This window comes from Bidens hawaiensis, unplaced genomic scaffold (assembly GCF_021521415.1).
Source record: "Bidens hawaiensis isolate Kalapana, Puna unplaced genomic scaffold, B.hawaiensis_p1.1 tig00006617_1, whole genome shotgun sequence".
In the NCBI taxonomy this organism is placed as follows: Eukaryota; Viridiplantae; Streptophyta; class Magnoliopsida; order Asterales; family Asteraceae; genus Bidens; species Bidens hawaiensis.
In genome coordinates, this window is record NW_027491447.1 from 1,073,194 (window position 1) to 1,094,471 (window position 21,278).

Genomic DNA, 21,278 nt, shown 5'->3' on the forward strand with positions numbered 1-21,278 from the left:
GGATTAAGTGAATAAAACAAGTAAGCTGTCTTCATATACGACTGAATCAAAAGTGGTTGATAGTTTATACCAACCTTGACCTTGTACTTTCAGTCTTTTCCAACAAAGGCAAAGGCAAGTCACCAAAAGTTAAAAGAAAAGTCAGAAGAAAGGTTCAATCTTTATAACATATACTTTTGAGACTCTATACTATACGGATACTTCATAAAAATACAATATTTAATAAATAATCGATATACAATAAATGATAAACATATAAAACACTATTAATACACGGTCTTTGTACATGGGTCTTTACGACAATTTTAAAATATGCAATAAACTTTTATTTTCTAGAAGGATTTTCAGGTTTTAATGCAAATTAAATAAACTGTAAAGTAAGAAAATACATTTAAAATTTTAATCAATGCACTTAGTTAGAAAAGTTATAAATAAAGAATGTTTTAGTTCTTAGAAGTATAATTTATTATTTGAATCCTTCATAAGATAGTTTAATCCGTAAATCACACATGTTTGTCATTGATTTAATTAGACCTTCAAAACTCTGGCCGTGCAAAAATGCTAAGTGCTAACAATGAAAATTATAGAATTTGTATATGACACTCTACATATACTATTTATAGAGTAAAGATCTATTCAATTTGAATTATTATGGGTATTAACTAGTATGAGAGATATGAAACAATATTTTGTTTATCTAATCTAACTATACTATTAAAGCAAGATAATTTTTCCACATGCATCATTACATGCCTCCACAATCACATAGGATACCAAGTAGATGCCATATGAGCAGTTTCTTATGTTATCAAGCCAATCAGTTACATTATATTTGGAAATCCCAATAAATAAATTAGAAATATTCTAGATGAACGTATATATACAATTTCATTAAATATCCTATTAGTATATTGTAAGTTAACCTTTAAATATTTTTAAATATAATGATGTTAGCATTTCTCCTAATCGCGCGGGTCACTGTCGAATACTGTATTTAAAGAGGTTTTAAGAGATTTATGAATTGTAAAATTTTGTTTATTAATATTTATATCTTATGAATCCATAAGGTATGCTATTATGTATATTATTAAATTTAACCATTTTGTTGTATTTTTTTAACTACACTTGTATCATACGAGCTCTATCCTAGTTTTTATAGGATTATAACAAAATTTGAAGAACATACAACCTTAATAAATTTCAAACTTTAAATTAAAATCTCAAGAAATGTATATATTTTAAATAACGTTTTTTTTTTTTTTTTATAAAATAGGATATAACTAGTTAATGTACCCCGCGTGTTGCAGCAGTTCCAGGCATGGTTAACACGTTAATAAACGCATGAAGAACATGAGGCATGGATTGGAGCAACAATTAGGTTGCCAAATTACAGCTACAAAAGATGCATTTCTCACATATATGATTACAATACATTGAAGGTTGCTAGCCAAACTATAGCATAAATAGAAAAGGTTAGGTTTGTTAGTGTTAGCTACAAAACACTTAATTGTTCTTGGACTTCTTAGTTTGTCACCGTCCTTTCATGACTTTTGTCTTTTACTGCTGCTTTCAAGTTCTGTAGAGAAAGTTGCTGGTTTAGTAAGTTGTGTTTATTTACATAGTATGTGTATGTGAAAGTACCTATTTAGTTATGAATTAACCTTTTTGCAGGGTTTGTTTTCGCAGCTAGTGTAGCCGGTGGCAGTGCCAAGGTTGTCGTTGATGCGTTTATGAGTACCTTGTGAGCTCGGTTCCGTAACGTTGTTTACAGCCCACAATAACACCAACTATGAAGTGCATTTGGGTTAGGACTATATACGGGTCGATATGGCCGCATGCTTCTATCATCTCCTCACACGTTGTTACAGTTTCCGCTAAAGAACCTGCACTGCAAACAACAAAGAAAATAAAGTCTTTGTATACCAAACTGCAAGTAAAAAATAATGCGAAAACAATTTCAATAACATACATTATTTGTAAACTTCACTTTGCAATGCTTTTTAAATCAAATCATAAAAAAGTAATTAGTAATCATCTAATGGTTAATAAGACATTAGTATAAGTGTAAACAGAGGGATGCTTGAGTAAAAGTATAAGGTCATCATTCATCAAAAAATATAATAAAAGCAATGTTTGTGAAACAGGCGTGTAAGATTATTATACAAAAGTTTCTAAATTAAAAGGCAACTTAAACTTGTATAACAATTTTATTCAGACTTCATGTCAAATAACACTATTAAATAATATTATAAAAACTAAACGGGTCAACACACAAATTCGTCAACTTGATTGGAACTAAAAGCTGAAAAAACACCCTCTCCTTGTGCGTATAAAGTCCTTGCACAACTTTAGATTTATATTTTTATATTTTGACATCAAAAGATGCCTCAATGCTTATAAGAGTAAAAGATCACTTAATGTCCAAGTGAAGAAAACATAGAGTATAAGGATCATAAAAAAACATAACACACAACAATCACATAAACATAAAAGATAACTTTAGCATCTGTGACCAGAAGCTGTACTAAAGCTGAAGACTGTTTAACCGAATTCTTCCACCTCCCCTACTAGTAATCCTATAACAGATATACGAAGCCCTAATTATATCAATGAATTCTCAAACTATATGATGAATGAGATGAAATACATGGACAAAAGAAAATTGCTAAAACCAAACCCCTAGTTATGCAAAAAAATGTAAGCACTATGAGACAGAAAAGGCAAGCCTTCGATTCAAAAACAAAAGGCTACATCAATGTACAAATTCACCAGTCACATCATCCCGTTGCTAGGCTTTACAAAATCAAACCCGATAATAGAAAATTCAGAACCGACAACACACAAATATTACACCCAGAGCTGACTGCAACTAACGAGCCACCCCCGAATAGGTTGCTACTTACACTCTCACCCGACAACACAAATAAGAGGCAAACCACATAAAATATACACTTGAAAAATTGCAACTCTAAAACAAACATCGCAACCTAATTTCATAAATTTGAGACGGGGTTGTTAACCGAGGCTCAGGTCCGCTACAGAGAAGAGAGAGCGTGTCTGATCAATTTAGGGTTTTTGTGGGAAGGAAAACCAATTAAGATTGTTTTAAAAGCAGACACATATGAAAGGCAAAGACACTTGCTAAATGAAAAATGAGAAAACCATGATACATACACTAAAGCCCAGAGTACAATAGTTGACTGCACAATTCTTCCATAATTGTTATTATATAAATTACAAATTTTAAATATTTAAAAAAAAGGTGAATATTAAATTAAAAAATTTTTAATCATAAATTTTAATAATATTAAACATGCATGGCTTGACAATTTTTTATTATCTGTCTTTTTTAATAGGTTATTATAATTATTATCATAAGTTTATTAAAAATGATGAGATTTAATATAAGAGTGACAGTTAGCAAAACATGCGGCTTTTTTATTAGAGTGTATAGATTTTACTCATTTTAATTCATATGTCTAAAGAAATTGAGATGCCATTAACAAAACATGCGGCTTTTTATTAAAGAGTATAGATTTGACTCATTTACGTTTGTGCATAATTATTGCGAAGACATATACCCTCGGTCATATGTCACGTGCCACATTCTGGTAGCTTCTTATCCTTCACACGCTAATTTTGTTTTGTACACTAACTCACCTCTCTCTCTATATGTATGCATGCATGGGTATACACACATGATAAAGAATATAAGGTACGATTTCTTAGCTCACATGTTAAGACATGAGATAGTACTTTAGCGTCACACACAATATATGACATGTGAAATGGATGTTAACGGAAAACATGCATGCTCCTCTTGTGAAGCTGCTACCTACACGTCTTCGTACTAAAATCCAACCAAAATAATCAATTAATGTGTTCCAAAAGTGTTTTTAACATCTACAACTTTCCACACTAATCATTAAAATTATTAGCATTTGGTTGCTCACAAAGAGGTGGCAATATGAATGGGTTGAATTATATAATATATTGTTCCCGGTAATTATACTAACTTTGAATGACTTATAACCATTAGATTGGTCTGAGATGAAATCTGGACGTTTGAAGTCCTGTAATTTCTTCTAGAAGCAGAGGTTACTATCAGTTACATAGCTTGCGGTTTTATGTTCAAGTTCCTTTTTCTCCGGCGTCCTTCCCAGTATCTTCTCTCCCACTCCCACACCCACGTTTAGGGTTTCTATTCCCTATTTAACACCCTTTCTTCCTCAATTCCTATCACAAATTCATTTCTTAAATACAAACGGTTACGACTGCTGACCACGGAATCGCTCTTCCTTCTGCTGTGGTGTGGAATGTAATCAAAGCAGGTCTAGTCTGTACTATCTCGAATTGTTATTTGATTTGTGGCTGATTAGGTGGTTTTAATGTGATTTTGCTTTATATAGTTATGTAATTGTAGACGTGGAGGAGCAAGCAGCGAAAATTTCATGTTTCCGGCACATATAGAGCCTGACGGTAATTAATAATGCATTTATTGAGTCATCTAAATGAACATATTCAAGTAGGTTATTTTTCTAATCCTGATTGCATATTTCTTAAAAATATTTTATGGTAAATTAAAAATCAGGAGTCCATCGATTTCTTTCAGTGGCAAATAGCTAGAGGCTTTTTGGGTCAAGGCCATAAGGCTTTTGAAGGTACTGACAACATCAAATGTTGATCACTTCAGAGTCTTCTTGTGGGATTATGCTTTATGTGATATGTTTATTTTCTTCAATTATTGAAATTGAATTCCCTACTTTTGCTTGCAGATAAAGTTGAACAACAGAAAGTTACTAGATGGAATGTTGTTGGAGATATGTGGCGTGCCATCTCACACATTTACAACTGTTTGCTTTACTATTGACAAACCAGACAAGCAATCATTTGAGCAAATTAAAAAGAAAGTGGTTGGTGATTTGATTTAAAATTTATGACTCTTATTATTCCATCTCTTACTTATTGTTATTAGATTGTAGAGAAGGGGTTAAATACTGAAATGGTGGAGAACCGATAATCGTTAGAACTTAGCAGTTATCATTAGAATTTAAAAAAGAAGGAAGTGAGTTTCAGAAAAACAATTCATCAAATCAAGCATTGAGTGATTTAGAGAAATTCCAAGCTTTGGACAATGCAAGAATCAAGATGTGTGAACAAAGTGGTTCTTGATTTGAGTTTAGCAAGAGGACTTCATTATTATTATTACTCGTGACATATATGAAGTTGTTTTCAAAGGCACTACACAGGTCTTAATGTTATATTTTCATTTTCTTCATTTGCTTGATATAACCGTTTTGACCATATCTCATGTTTATGAGTTTCCAGGTTAGTTCAACTGTTGCGGGTGGACGGTATGATAATTTGGGGGGTTTTCTTTTAAACATTTGTATGCATCAGTGTCAGTCTTTACAATAATGGAATACAAACAAAAAGACAGGAACCGGGGTAAAAGAAAAAACAAGAGCAAATCATTAGTCTATATTTCGTTTCGGGCCTCTTTTTAAACATGTTTGTGTGGTTTTAAAGATGGTTCTAGCCAGTGAGCAATGAGCATACTTGGGAATGACTTATTGTTGGGATGCAAAGCAGAGTTCATGGTGAATAAACAGTTAATCAATCACTTTGACCGAGCCAAAGAGTTTGGGATAAAATGGATGCCGAGTGTAGGTGATATAAAGAAATTAAAGAAGGAATTGCAAAGCTAAAAAAATAGGCAGGCGAATGTTGAGTAAGAGGATCCTAGAAGCAATTTTGTTAATAAGCTTATAAGACTTATTCACACTTAGGTAACCTAATAACGGCAATACGTTCACTGATTTATATTCGTTTTTATATCTTTAATAAATGGTCAACTTTTTTCCTATTGAATACAATTGGGAATGATTTGTTATGGTGTGTTTAGTTTAAAGGGTCTGAGGTTGACTCGTGTTGGTTAATTTGTGTTTTCCAATGGCTTTTCTCTCCTCTTAATCATGAAAGTCTTGCAAAATGGGCTGGTCAGGTCTGGCTCGTAACTGCTCAAAATGGTTTTGGATTACAAAGGGCTGTAAGTAAAATGATATCTTTTATCATTTTAAACTAAGTATTAAGATTGATCTGATCAAAATGAGTTATATCTAAAATGAATTCAAGTTAATATGGGTGCCTATAAAAAATTATGTTGAAATAAGTTATGCCAGACAATTATGAGGTAAAAATGATAAAAGGAAATCATGGATCTCAATCGTTGGATCAGTTTTCTAGTTTGTGTTGTAATATCGTTTTAAACAAATACTAATTTTTATAGAATGCATATTAATATGATTATGACATCATATTAAACTGCCTGGCCATCGGACGGGTATAAAACTAGTTAGATTGGATGATGGTCAAAATAGGCTTGGATAAAGATGAATATGAGTCAAGATGTGACATTCGTCAATTTCGGGTCTTGTTTGTATTCGTTTTTGTATTTGTTTATTATGTAAACCGACCCGATTTGTAAACCGAAGCTTATGTTATAATCAAAATAATGGATTTATGTTACAATATTGTTTCACACTTGTTGGGTCTTGAAAACATCCTATTTTTATTTATTTATTTATTTTTTTTTTTTTGATGTTTTGTGTTTTTGTCTTGATCCATTTTGCATGAAAACTCTTGTGTCTCACACCCATATTTGACCACCAACATTACCCTATATATACACCACCTTTCCTCTTCATTTTCCCTTGCTACAACTCCAAAAAAAAAAAAAACTATCTCAAACATCAAAGATTCAAGGTTATCTTCTTAAGTGTTCTTAAAGGATTTTGGTCTTTCATCTTAATTAGTTTATGTAGCCTTATTAATACTTGTTTATGGTTGTGCAACATATATATAATATACACCCCTTATTTACCTTTGGTAGTTACTTCTCCGATTCCGGTCGGTGAGGTTTCGGACCCCATAAGGCAAGGCTTCATGGAGGACTTCGTGTCCTTGATATATATACATCTATATAACTTGTTCATACATATTAATCTTGCTTATTTTAGTTTGTTGGTCATGTTTACAAGTTCCATGGTTATGGGTTTTTAAGAGTCTATGCTTCGGTTTAACCGTAAATAGCTCTAAACCGTAAACCGAACTTTGTTACTAGTTTTGTTTGTTTAAACATACTTAGTGTTAGATCTAAGTTTCTAAAATCATTTTTTACAAATTCTACGGTTATGGGTTTGTAGAATCTTACCTCGGTCTTAACCCGAAACACGATCCGAACCGAAAACCGAACTTTTGTTTAAAGACTTTATTGTTAACTTTTGGTATTTTTTTATTTGTACATTATTATACAAGTTATTTAGTGTTTGGACATGTGGAAACCATCTATGAACTTGTTGTAAGATGGAAACCGAACCAAACCGATTCTTGCTCGCTTAAGACACACAAGTGTGTTTTTTTTAGCCATCAAGACTTGTATATTTCTTTAAAAATAGTTACAAATTGATTTTTAAATATTTTCTTAAGGACTTGGAAATGTTGGATCCAACTTGATCTCATAACAAAGTTTGGACCGATAAAACCGAACACTCGCTTAACGTGCGTTGTTAGTTCTAAAACAATGGAACTACATACTTGGTTAAGTCTTATTAAATTTTATTGAGTTATCTCATAACATTCAATATTTTGGAAAGTTGACTTTGGGTTTGACCAATTATCAAGACCCGAACCGACAACCCGAACACTCGATAAAAAAACCCGTTTTAGTATCTTTATTCCAAAGGGATTTGCATTCTTGCATTTTACCCACCTTATTACTTAACATAGGTTGAGTAAATATTAAGGTTAGATACTTTAACCCGGTTTCGAGCAAACTTACATTTTTAAAGGGTTATTATTATAAATTCTTAAATAGTCACATTTTAAACCTTAAACTTTAATTATTTACATTTCTCAACATTTATTTTGTTTAAAGACCTTCAAGACAACCTTTCTAAATTCAAGACTTCTTTTCTTTTTAGGCATTGTGCGCTAAACTCGTCGTTCCGACAAATCTCCAAATTATTATCTTTCAAGTTTACTACTTGAAGGTGAGTACTTCATACCCCATTTTCCATCTTTTATTTTGGGGGTGACATTTCATACTTATTCAACAAAATGCTTTATATTTGAATCTTAAACCACAAACGTAGTTGTATACTTTACCTAAATAATTGCTCGATTTGGTGTTCTATGCTTATATGCCTATGTGTTTATCGCTTTTGGTTGGTGGAACTATAAAATCCTAGACTATTTGGCATCCCCTTATAGCAAGGTGTCGTTAACGTAATGCAATTAACGATAACTATAAAATCCTAGACTATTTGGCATCCCCTTATAGCTAGGTGTCGCTAATGTGTTTAGCGATATCTATTTATCCAAATTACCACTTTTATTTATCGTTTCGTATGCAAGTTTTGTTGCTATCTTTATTATATACTAATATGATTAAACTTATGAATTGCTCACCGACCTTTGTGTTGACAAACTTTATTTTATGAAATGTTACAGGTTTGCGTCTTGGTTGATTTATGATTGTGAAGAAAACGACATCAAAGACCTTAGGATATTAGTAAAAATGAACAATATCAATTTGCCATATTTTGTGATATCTTGTTCATGGTTATTTGATGGATAATTGTTATGTGACATTTTCGATGTTGTGAAATGAAATGAGTTTATTAAATACTGTCACTTTAATTAGTGTCATGTGCATATGGACAATCGTTACACCTCGGCATGTTCCGCCGCCTTTGGTCGGGGTGTGACACAAGATGAGTTTTTTTTAAGGTTCGGATGGGTATGGGTTAATCCATATTGACCCAAGTAAAGGTTATTATAATACAAAGGGTTTCAAAAACCATCAAAAAAAATTCAAAAAAATCAATAAAAAATAATAACTCAAAATATAAATAAAAAACTAAAAAGGTAAAACAACTAAAATGTTTCCCCCGCCATCCTCGTTTATTAAAAAAAATCCCAGTTTTCTCTCGGTTCAGATTGGTTTTGGTTCTTTCTTCGTTTTTGGCCGATTTCGGTATATATTAGGTTTCGCTGTTTTCGATTTCGAAGTTTTCAGTTTAGGTTCGGTTTCGTGAGTTTTGTTTCAAATAGAATAGTATGGAGCTTGTTTTAATCAATTATAATCCATAACCAAAAGTTACTAGCATTTTCCCTAACCCATCTCAACCTTCTTAAAAAGTTCTTTGATCCATCCTGACCTATTTCAATTTTAAAAGTTATCCATATTGACCCAAAACAACCAATTTAGGTTTGTTTTGCCACCCCTACGGCCACACACATCAACAAACACAATTAATACATTATAATTCTTAAAGCTTATTGAGTTTGGCGGTAAAATGCCCCAAAGAAACATGATGTGATGGTAAGCTGACGCCACAATGCCACATCTGTCATGTGTATTTAGGGGGCCTAAAACAAAATACAAATTTGGGGCCCTGGTTAAAAGTAATTAAATATCTTAACGTTCAACTCAGATTGGAGCTTACAAGCCAAGTCAGCTTCACTCGTATTGTTGTTTATCGCAAGCTCGGGTGTGAATTTACACTGGCTCGTTCTTTTAACAACCTTAATGAAACGTTTAAAGCACAATGTCATTGAAGAGATTGAACATATGCACTGCAAAATTTCTTGAATTTAATACTACAATTCAGTAGGGCGAAACTGTCTTTTACTACTGAACGCGCCACCAAATTCCTCAACATGGTCTCAGCGGTGTAATTTCATGATGTTTTATAATCAAATTAAAACAGAAAACATTGTAAACATACAACAGGGATCTAACTTATCTTGATGTCTCTAAGAAGCCGAGCAGCCATTGATCCATATCTTCTGGCTTCCCAGTCACTAAGAGTCCGGATTTCTTGTGGCAATTCATTATCATTATCATTATCAGCTTCATCTTCAATCTTTTCATTTGCATCATTTTCGGTAATGGGATCAAGATTTATAATTCCTTCTGGGGACTTTAAGGTCATGATGTAAAGCTGTATACTTGGATGCTGATACTTCCTGTCCATCTATTGAGGAAAAAAAAACTTAAATTAAAAAAGTGAATCTTGAATCTTGAAAATGAAGAACATTTATAAACATGTTTGTAGTTGTGAAATCAGGTATACCTTTGATTTGGGCACTATTTTCACCTCAAAATGCTTCTTCCATAACTCAATCATTTGTTATGAACATTTGTTGAACGAATTTCATACCCAATCTGCAATAAAAGAGCATACGAAATGTATATAAGAAATGAATGTGCACAATAGTGAATAGGGCAGTGATTAAATGTTGTTTAGTAATCACCAAAATCGTGGTTTTGGGCCCCGACAGTGCAAGCATTGTTTGCAATAGTGGTTCCAACAGATGCTCAGCATAAACCTTGTAGTAACACAGAAAAATATTGTCATATAATTATGAGTTAAGAAGACCAAACCAATTAAAGTGAAAAAACACGGATTCCGGTTTTAGTTAAACATACAACATCAGTGCCAATAATGTAGTCAAAAGGTGGATCGAGTGCCCTTATATGATCATGGTTGCCCCAACTGAGCTCTGCAGCAGTTATGGACCCGATCGAATCTGAGAAGATGAAATAAAAGAATCAAATATCACGTTCAAAGATTCCAAAGGTAACATATGATACTTCTTTTCTAAGGTTGTTTCTGCTGTCAATTGTACATAAATCAATATTTGTGGCGTGTAAAGAGAAGTTCCTGAAATCACCGTTTAATATATGTGCGTAATTGTTATTTAATCTTGTTATTTTAGTAATATTTTTCACATGTTTATAACAAAAGGTAACAAATTAATTCATTTAAGAAACAGATGAGCATTATTTATTTATTCATTCCCTGTCACAAAGTGCGATTTTTGAAATGAATAGTTGTGAATTATCAATATTCCCTTAATTACCTTTATCAATTATCATCATATCTTGCAAGTTCTCCAAATTTATAAGTATCTTTCATGCATTAACGGTAAAATTGCCATTATGCCAACTAAAAACTGCATTAACCGTACATATTTTAAATTATCGGGCAATTATTTTTGTGATGAAGTAATGATTACACGAGCAATCTTGACCCATTTGCTTTATAATGGGTTGATATGTAAGCAAAAACCATTAGTTTAAAAACAAAATGGAAAAACAAGATAACTGAAACTTTGATGCATAATTACTGAACTAATAATTAAAAAACTCAAGAACCTGCATCAGGATTCATCTGCGTGATTCGCGAAGTATTACGTTCAACGTTGCGCATTAAAAGAGGCAAAACCTCAACTTGGTCTGTTGAAACAACATCACACCCAAGCAATGCCATGCCTAAAAACACAATCATCATACATCATATAACAAAATATAAGAATATACTGATATGCTGCATACGTGAGAGATCTCACCAAAACCTGCAACACCGCAGCCCGCTCCAAGTTCAATAACACGTTTTCCTTTCAGTTTCGATGGACAAAACCGCCCCTTCCTGCAATTTTTCTCCTGCAATATTTCATCCATAAGCATACATTCATACAAAAGTAACCATATAATCAATCATTCAATCATACATAATTAACAAGAATTAGAAATGATAATTGTTACCAGATACTTGACCAATACCATGGAAGCATCCCACACGGTTGTCCCTAAATGCTTAGAATTTGGATCCTAATAACCGAAGACACAAATCTTACAAGCGCATATGCTAAAAGCAAATACATTCAAATGTGTATATAATCATGTACCTGTGAAAACTGGAGCTGGTATCCCATGACTTCAAACAGAACAGCTGAGGTCTGTGGTGAATTCAACCTAAAACAGAAATATTGTTATTATTATTAACAAGTACCAAAAGCAGATTGAAAAATTGTAAAGAAAGTATTATTACCTATCAGCATCCATTCAATAACTGGTGTTCAATTTCACTGCAATAGAAGTCAAATAAGCACATATACATAACACAAATTAGGGGGATTTGGGGTTTTCTAGGGTTTTGATTATTGAGGCATATGATCGAACAGATGGTGATCAACAAATTCAGTAGATACAGAAGACAGAAAGAAAGATTTACCTTGACTATCAACAAATTCGAACTGAGTGGCGGCAAATGATATACCCCAAACGATTTCTGGGTATATCAGTTTTGACTGTCGTGGATCGATGACGTAATTATTACAATAATAATCATTTTTAGTAACGAAAAAAAAAACTTGAAATTTAGGTTTGTGGCTTGCTTGATAAAACCTATAATAAAACTAGCTAAAAAAACTTGATTCAAAACAACTTGAACTAAGCTCGCTCATTTTTGTAACATAGCCAAAATCGACCCAAGCTCGACTCGAGTCATGGCTTGACTCGTCGCCTCGATCTTAGGCTTGTGTAACTTCAAAATCATGCTCGGGCCTTGCTGAGCTGCCTCATTTAATTTCAAGCTTGGGCTTGAAACGACGCTGACTCAGCTCGTGAACAGCCCTAGTATAAGCCCAGTGGTTGTTGTAAAATAATTTTAGGAGTATACGAGTTGTTAATAATAATAAAAAAAAAGTGTAAATTACAATTTGTGTTCATGTGGTTTATGTGCGGTACACACTTGAGACCCTATTTTACATGGTGGCACAATTACAAACATACTTGTGTGTAACGTCCAAGAAAACGATGAATAGACAGAGGGACACAAGCTGACCCCGCCTGTAAATCACAAAGGTGTTGTTTGTTTTTCCTCAAAAGCACTTCTCCACCTCTTTTGTCTGCACTGAGAAGAGGGCGCGCAGAGCTTGGGCTCTGCAGCTTGTTTGTTTTTTCCGAAGACGTTTCATTAAAAAACGTCTGCGCGCCCTCTTCTCCCAAAAGTGTTGGTATTATTACTTCTGACCTCTTCTACCCATTCTTATTTAATCGATCATTCATCAGATACCCCAAACCCTAACTCCACTCCTCCTCCTAACTCCTCTCCACTGCCGCCCAGCTCCTCCACCCTGCAACCCGCCGGCTGCATCCACACCGCCGCCGCTCCACTCACCACGCCGCCGCCGCTGCTCCTCCACCCTGCAACCCGCCGGCCTCTTTTCTCTTTGTCCAGGTTTAATACTCCTCCACCACCACCACCACCATTGCTATAATCTAATTACCTATTCTTTTAATTTTATAAGTGTGTTAGATTGTTAAAGTTTAGATTGCTAGATTTTGTTAGTTTGTTGTTAGTTTTGTTGGATTTTGTTAGATTGTTAAAGTTTTAGATTGTTAGATTTTGTTAGTTTTTTGTTAATTTTTTTAGATTTTGATTAGTTTGTAGAAAGTTTAGGTTTGTTAAATATTTTTAATACTTTGTTGTTGAATAAAGTTTGTAGTGTTTTGTTAATTGTTATTAGTTTGTAGAAAGTTTAGGTTTGTTGAATATTGTTATTAGTTGTTGTTGAATAAAGTTTGTAGTTTTGTAAATTGTTAAAGGTTTTTGTTAGTTTTGTTAGATTGTTATTAGTTTGTAGAAAGTTTAGGTTTGTTGAATATTGTTATTAGTTGTTGTTGAATAAAGTTTGTAGTGTTTTGTTAATTGTTAAAGGTTTTTGTTAATTTTGTTAGATTGTTATTAGTTTGTAGAAAGTTTAGGTTTGTTGAATATTGTTATTAGTTGTTGTTGAATAAAGTTTGTAGTGTTTTGTTAACTGTTAAAGGTTTTTGTTAATTTTGTTAGATTGTTATTAGTTTGTAGAAAGTTTAGGTTTGTTGAATATTGTTAATACTTTGTTGTTGAATAAAGTTTGTAGAAAGTTTAGGTTCGATGAATTGTTGTTTTAATAGAATTGTTGTTTCTTGTTAGTTGATCATAAAAATGGTAGAGAAACAACATTGGTCGAATGAGCAAATAAAATGTTTATTAGAAACATGCATTGAAGAGAAAAACACCGTGGGTAAAAAAGGGTTGAGTTTGCACAAAGACTCGTGGGCTAAGGTAATACGGGTTCTTAAGGAAAAGTTTGGATTGGATTTGACTCAAAAACAAGTCAAAAACGCCTATGATAATCTTAAAGCCAAATACATAGGATGGTTGTATTTGAAAAACAAAACCGGCAACATCTACAACCCTCAAACAAATACCTTTACCTTAACGAACGAGGAATGGGAAGACTTTAAGAAGGTATGTTCATATATTTTTATTTTTTAACATCTACCTCTACCTTAAAGTCCACCCCTAGTTTATTTTTTAACATCTACCATTATTTTTTAGGGGCATTCGAAAGCGGCATCCTTAAAGACAACTCCATTAGCATTTCCGGAACTTCATGCACAACTGTTTGATGAGAATATTGCCACGGGGAATCGCAAGTGGACCTCAACCCAAACATCAGTGGTTGGATCATCCTCTTGTCATCGACTCCAATCGGTCCAACAACTGATGATTATGGACAACACAGAAGATGATGCCGGCACTAGTCCTACTACCGGGCCTACTACCGAGTCTACTTTTGAGCCTACTCCTGAGCCTACTCCCGAGCCTACCCCCAAAAGGGCTAAAACCTCAAAACCATCATCATCTGTCACTTTTGAGGATTTAGCACTTGACATGAAAAATGCTTTGCGACATTTGACTAGGGAAAAACCTGAAAAAAAAACGCCCGGTAGTTACAACAGTTGTTGAGTGTTCTGAGAAGTTAAGTTTGGTTGGGTTAGAGCCGACGGACCTTCTATATTTGGTTGCTTTTCATATTTTTGAAATGACCACGGACATGAGAGAGGCGTGGATGGCATTGCCAAATGTTCCCGTCGTGTTAAAAGGGTGGATCGAGATGACGGCTAAAAATTTAGGACTTATGAAGTAGTTTTTGTTTTGTTGAAAACATTATTTGTTTTTGGTGTATGTTTTTTTAGTTATGTTGAAAACATTCTATGCTTTTTGGTTAAGTTTAACACATTGTATGTTATTTTATAGCTATGTGACATGGTTGTTTATGCTTTATGATAATGGTTGTTTTGTTATGGCTATGTGACATGGTTGTTTATGCTTTATGATAATGGTTGTTTTGTTATAGCTATATGACATGGTTGTTTATGTTTTATTAACAGGTTCATAATGAATAATGATGAGAAAATACTTCTGGTAGTTGTTATGTACTTGTATATCCGCTTTTTTTGGAAGAGGGGTTTGAAACGAAAACGAGACAATGATTCGACAATAACGGGACATAAATACACGTTAGAGTTATTGCAAGGAAATCCCAAACAATGCATTGAATTGTTACGCATGTCCCGTGAATCATTTGTTCGACTATGTGCACATTTTAGAACAAATTATTCGTTAAAGGATAGTAAACATGTTTCGGTTGAGGAAAAAATGGCTATGTTTTTGATGATAATCGGCCATAACCAACGTTACGTGGTTATCAAGCGTAGATTTCAACACTCAAAGCAAACAATTCATAAATTCTTTCATGAAGTGTTGGATAAAATGATGCTTTTCGCCAAAGATATAATAGTACCAACTTCTTTTAATCCGAATCCAAACATTCCGGGACATAACAAGAGGCTACGAAAGATTTTTAAAGGAGCGGTTGGTGCACTTGATGGGACCTTGATACATGTTGTTGTTCCTACTAGGCAACAAGATTTATATAAAGGAAGGGGAAAGGGTGATTGTTATCAAAACGTATTAGCAATTTGTGATTTTAACATGATTTTTACTTTTCTTGTGGCCGGATGGGAAGGGGTAGCACATGATTTTAGAATATTATCAGAGGCATTATTAGATCCACACGCGCCATTCCCATTTCCACCATCAGGTATTTTTATTGTTTGTTAATTATTTCTATGTTAGTTTAATATTGTAATTAATTGAAAATATTTACAGAGAAATACTATCTTTGTGACGCCGCGTATGCACACATACGAGGATTTATGGCTCCATATCGTAATGTGAGGTATTGGCTTGGAGATTTTCGTCGGAGACGTGCGTTAACCAATAAAGAAAAATTTAATCATGCACATGCAAAACTTCGAAACGTCATTGAGCGTGCTTTGGGTGTCTTGAAAGCAAGATTTCCTATATTGAAGAGGATGACACCATTTCCATTGGAAACACAAAGGAAAGTTACCGTTGCATGTTTCGCGCTACATAATTTTATTAGGAAACAAGGTTTGGACGATGAGTTGTTTACACAATACGATCAACCCAATGTGTCGATTGGAAATAGTCGTAGGCAAATTGATGCTGATGAAGACGAGGTTGAAGCACTTGGCACTGCATCAGATCGGGAATATATGACTCAGTTAAGAGATGAAATTGCTGAGCAGTTAATACAAAATACGGAATAAATGATTTAAAAAATGTTTGTGGTATTATGAATATTATTTCAGTGTTGTTGACTATTATTTAAATTTGAATGTTGAAGACCTTTTTTATTTATATTTCAGTTTATTTAAATTTCAGCTTATTTTAGCAGTCTGCAGACGTTAAAAAACAAACAGTCTTCTTGTTGCAGACTGCAGAGTTTTGGTCCACCTCTTCTGCTACAGATGTTGGCAGATGTGGTTTCGCAGTCTTCTGACATTTTACCTCTGAAAAACAAACAGCACCAAAGGCTCCCCATGGTCGTTTTTTAAAATAGAGTCTTAAGTGCGTCCCCACCCATAAATCACAAGGATGCAAACTGCAATTTACTCAAATAGTAATAAATAAAATTATCACATCACGTTTGTCTAAAGTTTAAATTAGGTGTTTTTAAATACAATTTGGAGTCTATGCGGTGTAGAGAGAATAAGTGATATACAACCCTCCGTATAATAATTGAATGAAGAATTTGAGTGAGAGACGAGATAAAACTGGTATTCTGAATGAGTTTTCTAAAAAGTGTTTTTATAGATTTGTAATCTAAGTAGATTTCCGTGTCATCCTAAAAATTAGTCAATGATGGTATTTATGACACGACGTATTTTGATCGGGTGATACACTTATAATTTCATGCATATAGACAAATTTTTTTTATGAATGACCAATTCTATTAGAAACTAACAACTAGTATAGCAAGAAGTTGGACGGGAACTTACACACCGGTTATATACTCAGATGTTACAACACTGCATTCAAAACAAAAAGTAAACATTATGCTTTTCGATCCACCCTCACTAATTTTCCTTATATGGCTATGGCTATAGGTTTAGTTAAAATGGTCATTCCAATTTTTTTTATAGCTTATTTCAAATGGCTATATGTTAAGTAAAATAGTCATTAATTCTAGTGATTTTCCATAAACTTTATACTACATCAAATGCTATGCTAATTCATTGTCGGGTCATGAAGGAAAGTGATCAATCATAACTCTATTCACAAACTTTAACCCTTTTTAAAATATAAATCTCGTTTGATTTAATTGAAAATTTTATTAACGTTTACCGTTGATTATGCATGATACTTTTAAATCATATTTTCCTTAGACTAACATTGATTTATGTTGTTAATTTAAGTGTCATCAATCGAACTTCACATATTAGAAAGTTATTTAAGGGATTACGAAATCTATAATTTCTACAGTCTACGGTCTATGAATATTTTAATCTTAGGCATAGCTATCAAAATCGAGCACCTTTTGCGCTTAAGCGCATTTAATGGGCGAGGCGAATTAATTGCGACTTGCATGCCTCAGATTTTTAAAGCGCCAGATTTTTATCCCATATTTCCATATGCGTTAAATATCATTTAAACAACCTGTTCCTATTCTCTAGGAGAACCTAAAACTCCACTATTTAAGGGATTCCATAATCAATCTTATCACACATAAAATCATTGAAGAAACTCATAATTTACAAGTTAGTTTTGTTCTTATCGATAATTATTTGATAAAAAAAATCATTTTGTTCTTCTTTTCAGATTTTTTTCTTTTTATTCTGCATTTTATGTTCTTTATTTCTTACAATCTAATCTAACTTTAATATTTGATTCAGTAAATGGCTAGTCAATCTCAGTTTGATGTTGCATCCTCCAACTCAACGGATTTCATTCTTTTTATCCTACATTTTATGTGTTCTATGTTTTCTTTGTAAGATGTACTTGGTATGTAATGTTTTGGATTTCGGTTTTTGGTTGTTTTTGAACTTTTTCAAGAATGAATGCTTGTTTTCTTATTAAGATGTTCTACTTTAGTTAAATTTTTGTTTTTTAATGTGCGTTTTTTTAAGCCGGGCGCTTTTTTTGCGCTTATCACCTGGGCGTTAGGCCCCACGTCAACGCTTTCGAGCGCTTATCGCATTTGATAACTATGATCTTAGGTTCATGTCTAATCTGGTTTGGACCGGTTGGTTCCATGTTCATCTTGTCACTACAAAACAATACACATAAGAAATGAAAATTTGGCAAACAGATATCTAATTACAAGTAAAATTTTCTTTCTTTCATTTAAGTGGAACAATATTCAAAAAAACAGCAAACACTTGAAACACTAACAAGTAAAAATCATTCAGTTTCTTTTTTCTTCATTCATGGAAGCTTATCATCCCCTTTTTGATGTTAGCTTTCCGGTAGTCCAGAGCTGCAACATCTGCAATGCAGCTACCGGTTGATCCATTGGAACCATGTGTCCAGCATCATGAACCTTAAGAAACGTAAGCGGTCCATAGTTCTTCATAACTCCAGCTTCTTTCCCACCAACTACAAACGACACATTCGAAGCTGCAAGAAACTGTTTCTGACCCGACCACACCATAGCATCAACCCATCTCGAATTCCCTGAAAATTTCTCATATGTTTTTTAATAAAAAAAAATTCTTTATTTATTTCAAGAGTTTCAGATCAAGAACACACCTAGCCAATTGCAAATAAGATCATATTCTCCAGCATATACAAGCAACTCAATTCCTTGCTCCAAAAGTGCTGGAATCCCAACTTCAAGATCTCGCATCCAATCATTTAGCATCGCCTCGTGTACTGCATCGCTACACGAAACAAAATCTATGTCGCTTGGTACACCTAACGCTGTTTTCACCGATGGTTCATTCAGGAAATTTTCCATGTTGGAGAAATCGTAGCATAAACTCCCCTGACATTGTTTCCTAATATCATAATACTACAAAGAAAAGAAGTTAACATTAGTAAATGTTGAATGGTTATGTTTTTTCGGGTAATATTGTTTGTGATCTTACATTTATATTGCCTGCAATATCCAAGATATCCTCGAAAATTTCCTGACAAGTTTCCAACGCCAACACGCATGTTGTTGTACCCGTTGTACCTAGAGACACAAGTGGCATACTTGATTTTGCCCAGGGAATGACTAAAATCACACACACACACACAAAAATAGAAATTGTTATATATGCATACCACATTATTTGATTGCCGCTTCACAATCGGGTATTTGTTGGTTTATCTGGGAGTAATCTGATTGTGAGATCAACTTATTAGCCAAAGCGTAATCGGTGTATGCTTTATACTGGATTGCAGGATCTGTAAGCCCGTTTCCAATTCCAAAGCCCTTCAAATTTATATGAATCCCTTGTTTGTTCTTGTTCCCTTGATTAATTCGAGCAGCAAAGGCCGGAATGTAGTGCCCGGCATATGATTCTCCAGTTATGTAAAAGTCGTTGTTGACATAATCCGGATGTGCCTTGAAGAATGCCTACATTCATAAAAAAGTTAAGTTTAATCCAACTCAACAAAAATGTTAGCAGGATTTATTATTCATTATAGTTATTATTATTTGATTTATTGTTTATCATTATCACATTATCTTGTAATTCGGTTACACCTATATATTTGAATATGTGAATCATTGTTGATTAATATTTGAAAAACCTTGAAGCAAAAATTAGTAGACAACTTGATGGAATTTAGGTTTAGCAACAAACCTGCAAGAAGTAATAAAGATCATTGCTGACACCGGTTTCATCGTGGCGGACGTCTTGGTCGCTAGAACTATAACTGAAACCAGTTCCTGTTGGTTGATTGACGTATATCAAGTTCGAAACCTGTTTGAAAACTAACTTGTGAGCGTCACTTGGTACGATATTTTATAGAATATTTTGAGCCAAACTAAATGAACCTTATCCCAGCCGTAGTCGTTCCAGACAAGAGACAAGTTGTTGGTAAGTTTAAAAGGGCCATTTTCATAAAAAAGAGCCAGTGAACTACTGCACCCTGGTCCCCCGGTTAGCCATATAACCACTGGGTCACTTTTGGCCTTTCTTGATTCAAAGAAAAAATAGAACAACCTGCATATACAACCGAGTCCATGTTGCATTAAAATGGAATAAAAATATCATATTTTTGTAACTAACGAATCAATATTCAATATATATGATCAGTTGAATTTTATTTAACGGCTACATAACTTTTTGAAAGAAGAACAAAACCAAATTGGTGAATAGTAATTTATTTGTGTTTAATAATTGAAAACCAATTTTTTTTAATGACGAATTTCTTTAATTTCCGTCTTCTGTGGGACATAAACCCAAGGCACCCCCCTCTAAAACTCATGTGTTTAAAGACTTTTTTTTTAAATGTTTTTTTAAATGAAAGATTTCTCATTGAATTCAAAATTATTATAATAAAGTGATAGACAAGCAGACAACATGCTGTGTCGCAACCTCTTTTTAAAGGCTTTGCCTTTGTAAATGGAACTAAATAATAAACTCTGTTAAAAATAATGTAATTGTATATCATCATATATAAACTACACATGTGAATATGCATTCTTTCTAAGCACAGTGTATCCACTCCAATACTCAAATCATTAAAAGATTCTGTATTAGAAATAGTACCAATAGAATAAAGAAGTAGTCAAATTTCCCAACCAATATTCCTAACTTTTCCCAATCATCAAGATATTTTTAAAGGGGTAGGTTTTCCAAAACTTTTTTTTACATGATTTATATAACAGTACCAGTATAAATAAAAGGTGTTAAGTTGAAATCACGAAACGATAACATACCGGGCATCAACGGTGTGTTCAATGCGATAATATCCAGCGTGTTGAGCAAGATCATGAACAGTGGCTCCAGAGTCACCAAGAACAGATAGCGATAACCGTTTCTCAACAATTCCATATTGTGTAACTTTGAGTTGTTGATCAAGATATGACGAATGATTGTAGGACTTAACGATATTAATGTCAAGACTCGGATGCAAATTGAGGTCTTTGATGAGTTGGTGGCCTGTTTTTTTGAAAGGTTTTGAATGATGAAAAGAACTTAAAGAAGGAATAGTTCTTGCACATGATGATGAAAGGAAAACAACAAGAATAATAAGAGGAATGAGATAAAAGATGTGAGGAGGAGTAGCCAT

General features: G+C 33.4%; 2 protein-coding genes and 1 pseudogene across 2 annotated transcripts; 1 reads left to right on the plus strand and 2 right to left on the minus strand.

The window, feature by feature from the left end:
* Positions 1 to 10,290: 10,290 nt before the first annotated feature.
* LOC143633124 (uncharacterized) lies at positions 10,291 to 11,831 on the minus strand (the record flags this gene model as incomplete). Its single annotated transcript, XM_077101469.1, has 6 exons — positions 11,758 to 11,831; positions 11,615 to 11,680; positions 11,419 to 11,512; positions 11,225 to 11,341; positions 10,496 to 10,596; positions 10,291 to 10,395 (listed from the first exon to the last, which is right to left on the minus strand). Coding segments are annotated over exons 1-6 (510 nt in total), but the record flags the coding sequence as incomplete, so codon positions are not given.
* Positions 11,832 to 14,736: 2,905 nt separating this feature from the next.
* Positions 14,737 to 16,318, plus strand: LOC143633125 (uncharacterized). The gene is made up of 4 exons (XM_077101470.1): positions 14,737 to 14,825; positions 14,940 to 14,993; positions 15,074 to 15,786; positions 15,855 to 16,318. Exons 1-4 carry the CDS (start codon positions 14,737 to 14,739, stop codon positions 16,316 to 16,318), a joined length of 1,320 nt encoding a protein of 439 aa, XP_076957585.1.
* Positions 16,319 to 18,460: 2,142 nt separating this feature from the next.
* LOC143633103 (serine carboxypeptidase-like) lies at positions 18,461 to 21,278 on the minus strand (annotated as a pseudogene).